The 11,872-nt window shown below is 43.5% G+C and overlaps 1 protein-coding gene across 3 annotated transcripts; it reads left to right on the top strand.

Annotated features, from left to right (window-relative positions):
* Nucleotides 1-10,787, top strand: LOC138809123 (chromatin target of PRMT1 protein). 3 transcript variants are annotated; one of them, XM_069995545.1, is made up of 6 exons: nucleotides 1-265; nucleotides 1,073-1,154; nucleotides 2,449-2,602; nucleotides 6,664-6,850; nucleotides 7,640-7,777; nucleotides 9,613-10,787. In XM_069995545.1, exons 2-6 carry the CDS (start codon nucleotides 1,090-1,092, stop codon nucleotides 9,816-9,818), a joined length of 750 nt encoding a protein of 249 aa, XP_069851646.1. In that variant the 5' UTR covers nucleotides 1-265; nucleotides 1,073-1,089; the 3' UTR covers nucleotides 9,819-10,787. The 3 variants fall into 3 exon arrangements, with proteins under 3 accessions (XP_069851646.1, XP_069851647.1, XP_069851648.1); XM_069995546.1 differs by having other exon boundaries at nucleotides 17-265; nucleotides 6,667-6,850; XM_069995547.1 differs by lacking the exons at nucleotides 1-265; nucleotides 1,073-1,154 and adding an exon at nucleotides 1,172-1,239.
* Nucleotides 10,788-11,872: the final 1,085 nt, after the last annotated feature.

Genomic DNA, 11,872 nt, shown 5'->3' with positions numbered 1-11,872 from the left:
TTTTGTTTTGGATACCGAGCAGGAGTTGGCGGCGGTGGCGGCAGGCGAAGTCAGGAAAGGGCAGGCCGGACAAGCGGGCGATTCGGCCGTCTAGGGACCCAGCCCACAACGAACGAAGCTCGAAATCGACTTCTTGCGCCTTTCACCGCCCAGCTCGTGACCCCAAGCCCCTCCGCCGCGTTCGCTCAGGTTCGGCCGGTCCGCGGCCCGCCTGCCGCAGCCGTGGTGGCAGCCCCGGGAGCAGCGCTGGCGTCCGTTTCCTTCGGTGAGGAGGAGGGGTGAGGCCTGGGGGGGCGGCCGAGGCCATCGGGCGCAGCGTGGGGGGGGGGGTGAGGGACCCCGACGGAGCCGGGGTGGCGTGCAGGCCCCGGGAGGGGGCGGAGCCCCTGAGCGCCGGCCGGCGGGCGGGCGGGCCCGGCCTGGCAGGCCCGGCATGGAACCGGGGCCGGGGGGGGGGGGGGGGGAGGGGGGAGGGCGGAATCGCCGGCGGTCAGCGCTGGGTCCGGACTCGAGGGCAAGTTGTTCGGCCATTGAGCGAAGTTGGGCGTCTTGACAGCCAGCGCCTTGAAGACTCTTTAAAAAAGAGGATTGCAGGAGTCAGAGGCGACTTTAGGGTTAAATTTTCTCCCCCTCCTCCTCCCCCCCCCATACTCCCATGCGGGAATTGAGTTGTTGCTCGTGCTATCCCAGCTCTTTGGCCCCTCAGTTAACACCCCGTTAGCTAACCTTTAAAAAAACAAAACTATGAGACATGGCCTTCCTAAGTTGCCCAGGCTGGTGTCGAACTTGTGCTCGATCTTCCTATCTCAGGGTCCCAAGTATGATGAGATTATGAGCATAAACCCCTGGCGCCCGGGTTTTGGCAGACTTGGTTTTTTTTGTTGGTTTTTTTGTCCTGTGGCCTTGAAGTTTTGAGGCAACTAACATAAACTTAAAGCACTTGAAATGAGTTTGGTGTGATCTTGGGTCTTCAATCCTATAGACCTTTTCATTCATTGTTGATTTGGGCCTTGCCCCTTGTAGAAGTGAAATGGCCATTCTGATTTACTGGTCTGCCTGTTGTCCTTTACAGACTCTCGAGATTTGAAGATGGCTGCACAGTCAGCGCCGAAAGTTGTGCTAAAAAGCACCACCAAGATGTCTCTAAATGAGCGGTGAGGCAGCCAACAGCAACTTCAGCTCCTACCTAAGAAAACATTACCTAAATTGGCCCTGGGGTCCAATGCACCAAAACCAGTTGTAAGCTAAATACCAACAGAAGGCTACAGACTTCTGTTCTTAGTTGCATCTAATGTGGTACACAAAACAAATTGGGCAGTTGTTTCTAAACCCCTTATCAATAGATTTTTATGTTAAGCTGTCTGAAATATTTGCCTGGTGGGATGTATTTTAAAAAGACTCCTCACACCCTCTCTTTTCTTCAAGTGTTTTTTTACATTGATACAGGGGTGGTGCAGCACGGTGGCATGGTATACCCTGGCTGCAGAAGGCTTGCTGCCCAGTCCGAGGCCAGCAGTGTTGTCTGGTCTGTAAGAGGCAGGTAGCAAGCCATGAAAATGTCCGAAGGCCCTGAATGATATTCCTGGGCCTTGTAAGAGGCACTTGGCTTCGCTTCATTTCACTTTCTTTCCATTCTGCTTTGTTTTGTTTTTTGATTCTTCTAACAGTTAAGTGTTCTTCTCTTTCATTCCATTAACTTAATCATGACAGGTATAGTAGAGGAATGTTTTTACAGACACTGAAATGATTGGACTAATCTAACTTTCTCAGGAGTACTGAGATAGGTGATTATTTTAGACTAAGAAAACTTGAGGTATTTAAAGCAGTTGCTATCTCTGAGAGCTTTGTTCATTCATTGCCTTTGTTTAGTGATTTTATCAAGTTAAAGTTGGAACACTCAGATATCTAGTGTCTATTTCTTTGCTTTTTCAAAGTATATGTGCGTATCTCTCTGGATGTGATGCACTATATTCACATTACTAAGTGGCACATATATTATAAAATATAATACACTCCTATAATTTATATGGATGTTTTTGCAGGCTTTGAAGGCACTTCAGTTTTTCCTCATATTTGCCCTTAGAATGAACCCTTGAGTCCCCTAAGGTTTAGGCTTTCTTCGTTTGTCTTTGAAACTACATCTTCTGTCTCTTGTCATCATATCTGCTTATTGCGTGTTTTTCATACTTTCCACCTCTCTGAGAGCTGTTACCTAAGCCCTTGTTATCACTTGACTGTGCTGCACTTAGCTGCATTTCTAAGTTTCTGATTCTTGCAAGTTTGTGGAAACAGAGGAGTCTTTAACCCACATCAACCTTGATCTAAATGTACCACTTTACTTAAAAGTTCGTGGGATCTGGAGCTCCTGGTCTAGCAAGCCATGAAAATGCCAATAAATGTTTTGTAATAAAGCTTTTATTTAAACATCCATTTTGTTCGACCTTGAAGCTTTACTAATATGATGAAGAACAAACAGCCGATGCCAGTGAATATTCGGGCTTCGATGCAGCAACAACAGCAACTAGCCAGTGCCAGAAACAGAAGACTGGCCCAGCAGATGGAGAATAGACCCTCTGTCCAGGCAGCATTAAAACTTAAACAGGTGAGAGAATGGGTCTTAATGCCCTGACGCAGCTGGTGATCTTTGTCAGGCAGTCTACCAAGGCTGTCAGGACCTGATGGATCATTACAAGGTAGCTCAGGTCAAAAGCTGAATCTTCTCTAAAGACAAAAATTCAGAGAATTTCAATTTTGGCAGGTACCAATAAGTAACTTATTATCTTGGCCATCTGTGTGGCTTGTTTGTGTTAACAGTGAATATCAGTGTCTTGTTTCCTGGTCCTTTACCCTTAAAGCAGGATAAACCTTTTTTTCCTGCAAAAAAGAACTATTTGGGCTAGGGATATGGCTCCATAGTAAAGCGCTTGCCTAACGAGCATAAGGGCCTGGGTTTGATCCCCAACACCACCATTTAAAAAAAAAAAAAGGGAAGATAATCTTTAAACTATCCTGTGCTCTATTAAATGACTTATAAAATAGAATCTGGATGGCTTTAGTCAAAGGTTTTGGTACTTAAAAGAGAACAGTGATCCACAATTCCTAAAGTTTTATTGATTTAGTAGATTGAAAGTACCCAATTTCAAATTTCCAGTAAGAGATAATTCTGTGAGACCAGAAATTAAACCTGCTCTTTATTATTCATAGAGTTTATATGCAAGTCCGGACAGTGGCTGTGGAAGGATATGTCCAAGCTGTGGCTGGGCGTCTGGAGGGCGATGCCATGCAACTGTAAGAATTATAACTGGTGGCACTGCATGGCTGTGCATAAATTCAGTAGTTAAATATAACCACCCTCACACTGAACCATTGGACTCACTGACCAAAAATAAACAAGGCTTTCTGCTTCAGCTACCTTAAGCCTTGGAATGATTGGATTTATTCCTGGTTCAGAAAAGCAGCAGGCAAAAGGCAACACTATTTTCCAGGAGTCCAAGAGTAAATGAAAATTGTTAAAGAAATCTCTGACAGGTCATGCCAAAGGATCCTGCAACAAGAAGCTTTTAAAAATATACACTGTATAGAAAGTAGCTTCAGGAACAGCGTTCTCCAGTAGATGATGATGAAAATGCTCTATGTTAGCTGGCTAATACAATAGCCAGTAGCCATGTGTTGCTGTTCAGGACTTCGAATATGGCTGGAGCAATTGAACATAATTTTTTTTTTGGGGGGGGGGAGTCCGGTTGTGGGGCCTGAACTCTGGGCCTGGGCGCTGTCCCTCAGCTCTTCAGCTCAAGGCTAGTGCCCTACCACTTGAGCCACGGTGCCACTTCCGGCTTTTTTTCTTTTGCTTATGTGGTGCTGAGGAATCGAACCCAGGGCCTCAGGCATGCAAGGCAAGCGCTCTACCACTGAGCCACCTTCCCAGCCCCTGAACATAATTTTTAAGTTACTTCTAGGCTAGACATGGTGGTACATGCCTGTAATCCCAGCACTTGAGAGGCTGAGGCAGAAGGATCAGATTTGATGCCAGCCTATGCTACATAGTTTGAAGCAGTGTGGAAAATGGCAGTGAAACTCTCGTTTAAAAAGGTTGTGGAAAGCCAGGAGCCAGTGGCTCATGCCTGTAATCCTAGCTGGTCCAGAGGCTGAAAATTGAGGACTGTGGTTAAAAGCCAGAGAAAGCAAGAAAGTCAGTGAGGCTCTTTATCTCCAGTTAATCACCAGAAACTAGGGCTGGGAAGGTGGCTCAGTGGTAGAATGCTTGCCTTGCATGGATGAGGTCCTGGGTTTGATTCCTCAGCACCACATAAGCAGAAAAAGCTGGAAGTGGTGCTGTGGCTCAAGCAGTAGAGTGCTAGCCTTGGGCTGAAGAGCTGAGGGAAAACACCAGAAACTGGAAGTGGAGGGCATGACTCAGGTGATATAGCAACAAGCCTTGAGCACAAAAGCTCAGAGACAGCACTCAGGGCCTAAGTTTTAGCCCCTGAACCCTCAAAGGGGGGGGCTGGGGCTGGAGTGTTGGCTCAGTGATAGAGCACTTGACTAGCATATGCAGGGTACTAGGTTCAAGTCTCAAAACCACCCCAACCCCCCAAAAAAATCAACAGAAAAACAAACCTGTCGGGCTGAGAAGGTGGCTCAGTGGTAGAAAGCTTACCTTGCATGCACGAGGACCTGGGTTCAATTCCTCAGCAGCACATTAGCAGAAAACAAGCTGGAAGTGGCACTGTGGCTCAAGTGGTAGAGCGCTAGCCTTGAGCTGAAGAGCTGAGGGGATAGCACCCAGGCCCAGAGTTCAGGCCCTATGACCAACCAAAAATTAAAACAAAACAAAAACCTGTGCTGCTAGTGGCTATAGTTGCTACCTTATTTGTATGGCACAGGTAGAATGAAAACTCTGTTACATCATTGACATACTTAAGTGTCCTACCAGTGTTTCAGTTCAGTATTAGTAGTAACTAAAGATGTAGATGCTAAGCCTGGCACCAGTGGCTCACACCTATAATCCTAGCTACTCAGGAGGCTGAGATCTGAGCATTGGGTTAAAAGCCAGCCCAGGCAGGAAAGTCCATGAGACTATTAACTCCAATAAACCGCTAGAAAACCAGAAGTGGCTCTGTAGCCCAAGAGGTAGAGCACTCGCCTTGAGCTGAAGAGCTGAGTGACTGGGCCTAGGCCCAGAGTTCAAGCCCCACGACCTCCTCCAAAAAAAAATGTAGATGGGAGAACTCAGCACTCTATAGTTCTTTCTTAAATCATAGATCTTAGGAGAAAAGGACAAACTAGGAATAGAGTAACTTCAGGAATGCAATTCTGACCTCAAAAGTGTGTGCTGGGGCTGCAAATGTAGCTTAGTGGTAAAGCGCTTGCCTAGCATGCATGAGGAGATGTATTTAATTCATAGCACCACAAAGAAAAAATTGTGTGATAATTGGATGAGTAACAACAGACCTGTATGGTTGGTTGTACCTGCCTATGCTAAGGTACATAATGTTCAGAGCCTCTCCTATCTGATTAGAAGCAATTTGTGATCTTGTGCTAGGAAGCTAATGTCTCATAGCATCTTTTTGAGGGCTGTATTGGTAAATAAATATGTGTACACAATTGTATGTATGTATGTTTCTGTATAATATCTATTATTGGTTATCTACTTGTGGGTGCTGAGGATACAAAATTATCATTTTATATTAACTGATGGCTTTATGGAAAAACGACTTACTAGGGCCTAGGTTATATTCAAGGCTGTCATCCCCTTGGAAGAAATTTATCAGAGATGTGATCCTCAGGGATTTCTCTCTGAGAATAAATGAATTAAGAATCTTATCTGTATATGTCTTCGTTCTGATATGTGGCTCTTTGTCCTTATAGCTCACCCATCTTCATTCTACCATTAACTTGACTGGCACCTTGTAAAAATACATTTTGAGCTGTATGTTTGGGGGTTTTGATTGATTGGTTGGTTTTTGTTTGTTTTTTCAGTACTATATAAACTCAGGGCGAGGCTCTGCCATTTGAGCCACACCCTCAGCCCTAGAGTTATGTTTATAATTATACTGGATTAAGGACACTGTTTCAAGGGTAGGCATGGAATTACAGATTTTTGAGAAATATAAGGAAAGGAAGTTTGACTTTTTGTGTTTATTTACATTAAGGTAAAAACTGGACCGTCTGGAGATAGCTAACTCGAAAATGGAACACACTGGCTTCTTTGAGAAATCAATCTTGCTCTTAAGTCACAAGAATTCAAATGAACTTGTAATTTAAAATTTTGCCCCGATTGTGATGATCTTCCTATGGTGTTTGAGTAAGCCTTTGAAGACAGTGGTAGTCCTTGGGCAGGTATGAATTAAGTCATATCATTGTCAGCCTATGATTCAAAACATCATTTTCAACTGGCAGCATATGACTTCTGTAGCTAAATTAGTAAGATAATCTGCAGTAATACTAATTTCATGGGCTAATAGAGTCTGTTCTGGATCGGAGTTTTGCTTTTATATACCATGTTCTGAAATAAAGGCTTGTGGTTTGGGATCCATAAGATACTCAAAAAAGCTGTATTTACCCCTACAGGCATTTCATTTGCTTCTTTCTCTCTGCACTTTGAATTGCCAAATTGCATTGAATTGCTTTTTGATCTCAATCCTTCAACACCCTTTCTTCCAGAAGAGCTTAAAGCAGCGCCTGGGTAAGAGTAACATCCAGGCACGTTTAGGCCGACCCATAGGGACCTTGGCCAGGGGAGCAATTGGAGGACGAGGCCTACCCATAATCCAGAGAGGCTTGCCAAGAGGAGGACTGCGTGGGGGACGTGCCACCAGAACCCTGCTTAGGGGTGGGATGTCGCTCCGAGGTTAGTGTTACATGTATTGAATGATTGTTAGGCCCTATCCCCTTCCCTTTTCTCTTGGGCTGCTTATGGGCATATTTGTTTAGCATCTTTAATCCTGAATTTATTACTGTGATTAATAACTTTTGAAATCACATTTTTAGTAGTGCTGCATGTGTTATCAATATCATTTCTGATAATGTGCAATGGTAAAGGCATAACAGGTAATTCATGTCATCTCCATTCCATTTTAAAACACCCTGCTGCTGCTTGAATCAAAGCACATTCAAGTTCTAGAAATAAGTGTTAAGAAATACATACTTAGCATGTGTGAGGCCCTGGGTTAAATTCTCAACACCAAAAAAAAAAAAAAAGGGAGGAAGGAAGGAAGAAATTTGTTGGTCTTGTGGCCTATATCTTGATTAGTTACCTCTCTCTTTTTGGTGCTATAGCACTTACTATATCTTACTTTTTGGGCACTGTTATACTGTTCCTTGTGTCGTTTTTGTTCCCTACAAGAATGTTGAACATTTAAAAATCTAGCATAATGCTAGACGTCGGGTTATTCAGTTACTTAATGAATGTATGTACTTGGTTAAATCCCTGCTTCTTTCAAAGATAGGCTTGTGTTTAGAATTGTTGAATAAAGAGCAGCTTAACCTGTTCACACTCAGTGTGTAGCTTGCCCCACCCAGACTAAAAATTAACTGAATTAATTACTCATTTATTTAACCCTCACCGCCTTCTTTGGTTAGAGTCTATTTTGTCTCTCTTGGATTTATCTGCATATACATTGTATGCCTCCTCTCCAAGGTCAAAACCTGCTCCGAGGTGGACGAGCCGTAGCTCCCCGAATGGGCTTAAGAAGAGGTGGTGTTCGAGGTCGTGGAGGTCCTGGGAGAGGGGGCCTAGGGCGTGGAGCTATGGGTCGTGGCGGAATCGGTGGTAGAGGTTAGTCAGCTACCAACTTCAGAGAGTAGCTCCCCCTTATTTCCCTCCCTTAATAACTCAGAGCCACCTTTCTGCACAGCTTCAAGTCACAGGCAGGCTTCTTTGTTTGTCTTGTTTTGTTTTTCAAAACTGGCTTATTTCCTAAATCCACATCCTAGTAGTATAAAAGGTCTCATGATTTTTCTAAGAATCAGTCAAGTGTATTTATAGAGCCGTATTTTAAGTTGCCTTCTTCCAGGCTTTTGGAAGAATTTAAATTATCTCATCAAAATGACAAAGTGTTCAGGTGGATTTTACTTCTTTCTGTCTATGCTCTACTATACCACATACCTACTCCACAGCTCAGAAACCTCAGTTTAAGTCAGATAAAAAGCTAGGGCTGGGGATGTAGCTCAGTAATGAAGTATTGATCAAGAATGTACAAGGCCCTGATTTTGATCCCCAGCATTCTAAAGAGCAAGAATAGAGAAGAGGGAAATGTACAAAGATGAAGCAGAATTTGAGATTGTTAAGAGACTAGGAGTCTAGCTTAGTGAGAGAGTGTATGCTTACCAAGCATGAAACCCTGGGTTCAATTCCCGGTTTTCCAGGGAGTTGGAGAGTCAGGAGAAGACCTTGAATACGGGCTCTGAGTCCAATAAATCATAAAATTTCTGTGAAGACCCAAAGATAGTACTTCTGATCAAGGTAGAACGTAAGGTGATATTATCAGTGAGCCACCTGGCTGTTACAGATAATCTTACCTTTGTGGCCTTGACATTTGCCTTGTGACTTTATGGATCCAATTTAGAAAAGACTTGAATGGTGGTGGCAATGCCAAATCTCCTGGGAGCTTTCTGACTTAGAGCAGCACAAGGAGAAACTCCCAACAATACCTGTTCTGGATGAGGGAGACTATTCTTAGAGCACCTGAGATTTACTTTGATTCTTTTAAAATGTGTGAGTGGGTCTTCTATAACATTGAAAGGATATTCCATAAAGATTTATTTGTTTCTCTGCCATTATATAGTTGGCTTCTTGAGTAAAGTGCAAGCTAGCTTGGATTCCCGGATGCAAAAAAAATGTTTCCAAATTATGTGGACTTAGTTTCTGAAAGTGACATCACAGGGTGGGAAAGACTAAAATAGCTTTTCAGAAAACAATGTATTAAGTGAATTGAAACTACCTCTCAGATAACCACAATTGCCCTAATGCCTAGTGTCAGAATGACTGCTCACATTGTTCCTGTCAGAAATAATTCCTTAGTCTTTAGACACATAGAATCAGTTCATTAGACTTTTTGAGGAGAGATGAGATAACTTTCCAGAGGGTCTCCATTAAGCCTTAATTTGAAAACTGCCCTTCTGTACTGCCTACCTGCCTTACTAAATGAGATTATTATCTATAATGTGATTTATGTTTATAGTGGGTCTCAGACTTTTGTAAAAACACTTCAATTTCTTTGTCTTAAGGCAGGCTAATATTTTTTAAGTTATATGTCAATTGTTTTACCTTTTGGGGGGAGAAAAAAAATTTGCTGGGGATGGGGTGCAGACCAGTAATCCAAGCACTTGAGAGGCTGAGGGAGGAGAACCAGGGTTAGCCTGAGCTAGATATTGAAACAAAAGCTTTCAAATAGCATTTAGTGATGAGCATGTGATAAGGGATTCATTATGTGTGCTTTCCATGTGTTGCTTTCTGCGCAGTGTGTTTCTTGTTTCTCCAGACTTCTCTTTGCCCTACCCTTCAGCTTTTCTCAGCTAGGCTCCACTACTATAAGGGGCATTTGCTATAGCACTCATTAAACCTACTTGTAACTGTTGTCTTTTTTTTTTTTTCCCCCTTCCTTGGGCCAGGTCGGGGTATGGTAGGTCGGGGAAGAGGGGGCTTTGGAGGCCGAGGCCGAGGCCGTGGACGAGGAAGAGGTGCCCTTACCCGCCCTGTATTGACCAAGGAGCAGCTGGACAACCAGTTGGATGCATACATGTCAAAAACTAAAGGACATCTGGATGCTGAGTTGGATGCTTACATGGCTCAGACAGATCCAGAAACGAATGATTGAAGCCTGCCTGCTTATTTACCCTTCTACAAGAGACTTGTTAAAGTCATCACATCTGTAAATAACTTTGAGAAAACAGAAGATGAAACCTGATGGATGCTGGAAGGACCTATAATAGGCTATGGACTTTTACCTGCCACCAGTTTGTGCATTTTAGTGTGTTCATTTTACTTTTTGATACTGTGTTATATGAAACTTTTTTCTCTTGATTTGGTTATTTTTGGGTTGTGTGACTTTTGTGTTTTATTTTCCCATTCTCCCAGAATTCTCTTTAAACATGAATGTTTTGGCTTTATGGGCAGAACACTTTTCCTACCTCTGCCTTCCCTTACATGTCATAAGCTATGGCATTCTAACATTTCCTCTGTTCATCTATGTGCTCCCCTAAAAGTGTCCCAGAGAGCCTTGATTTCTCAATAGAATTCTGTTCTGCATCCTCACTAATAGCTTCTTAGAAATATCAAGAAAAATAACGAAGCTTACAAATGCAGTCTGTGTCAGAAGTGTCAAGTAGTTGGAGATATTGACACAGAGCCACATTGTGGCAGCTTTGATTTGATGGAAATTGGTGCATTGGCACCACATAGATGGTAATGAGTGTGCTGGGTTGTATATGCACAGTTTTTACCCCAAATGAAAATTTTAACTTTTCCTCTTGGTTTTGTATCCTGCCCAAGAGGATTGGGTTGTCTTGTACCCTCAGTATAGAGGAAAAAGTCATTTGGTTTTGACAGATAAGGCAGAAGGGAAAGGGACGGGAACGTGATGACAACTCTGGGAGAAGGGGTCGAGCGATACTGCTCTCATAGTGAAATGCAATTATCTTCACATGTTCCAAGCTATTGTTGGTCTTACCTACTTGGCTTTGTTTTACCCTCTCCCTTGAAGGTTTAAGTTCAACCATAATTGTCAGCTTTTCAGTTTCAACAGAATCTTGTATTTCTAGTTAATTATAACATTGTTCTCATTCAACCAGGATTTTCTCTTTCATTTGTCAGTTTCCTTAAATTGTGATAGCCATTTTTTAATGATGTCTTGATCTATCCTTTGTATGGTTGAGAGTCCTTCTTAGTTGTATTAAAATTGAGGAGGAGGAGAGAAGATGAAAATTTTGCTCTTTGATTAAATTTTGCAGGAAGATTGTTCATCCTTGAAAGTAATAGGCCAACACGTTCAGCCTATGAGAAACTAAAGCCGGATGGCATTTGGACCCCAGCATTGTTTTCTTTCTGCTGCTTAAGAAAAAGCCCAGGGGCTGGAAAGGTGGCTCAGTGGTAGAGCGCTTGCCTTGCATGCCTGAGGCCCTGGGTTCGATTCCTCAGCACCACATATGCAAAAAGAAAAAAGCTGGAAGTGGCACTGTGGCTCAAGTGGTAGAACTCTAGCCTTGAGCTGAAGAGCTGAGGGACAGCGCCCAGGCCCAGAGTTCAGGCCCACAACCAGACCCCCCCCAAAAAAAACAAACGGGGCTGGGAAGGTGGCTCAGTGTTAGAGTGCTTGCCTTGCATGCATGAGGCCCTGGATTTGATTCCTCAGCACCAAATAAGCAGAAAAATGCTGGAAGTGGGGCTGACACTCAAGTGGTAGAGTGCTAGCTTTGAGCTGAAGAGCTGAGGGACAGCGCCCAAGCCCAGAGTTCAGGCCCCACGACTAATCAAAAAAAAAAGAAAAAAACCCCACCCCCAGCCATGTCAGTAACCATTGGGCTGCCTAGAACCATAAACTGTAGGAAGTGGAAGGGATGGAGATGGGCATGGGCAATAGGTAATAGCAGAGGACTGAGCTTGGACAATAAGCTCCATTTGACTTTTTTAGTGCTGGAGTGCAAGAATGGATTTTACCTCTCAACTGCTGTTTTCAATTCCAGCAAGGAACAGGCAGGACGGCTGGAATCTTATGCTAAAAATAGTGATCAAGGGGTAGTCTCAGCAAAGGAATTGGCTGTAGTAACCCAGGCTGTCTTTTCCTATCTCGCTTGTGTATCCCATCTCATGGGAGAAAAGAAATCCCCAACAAAGGAGCACAGAGCCCTGGGTGCTGGTAGTTCATTTCTATAA

The sequence above is a fragment of the Dipodomys merriami genome, unplaced genomic scaffold (assembly GCF_024711535.1).
Source record: "Dipodomys merriami isolate MVZ:Mamm:240054 unplaced genomic scaffold, mDipMer1.0.p SCAF_485, whole genome shotgun sequence".
Lineage (NCBI taxonomy): Eukaryota > Metazoa > Chordata > Mammalia > Rodentia > Heteromyidae > Dipodomys > Dipodomys merriami.
Note: the sequence above shows the minus strand (reverse complement) of the source record. Positions and strands in the feature narration are given on the sequence as shown.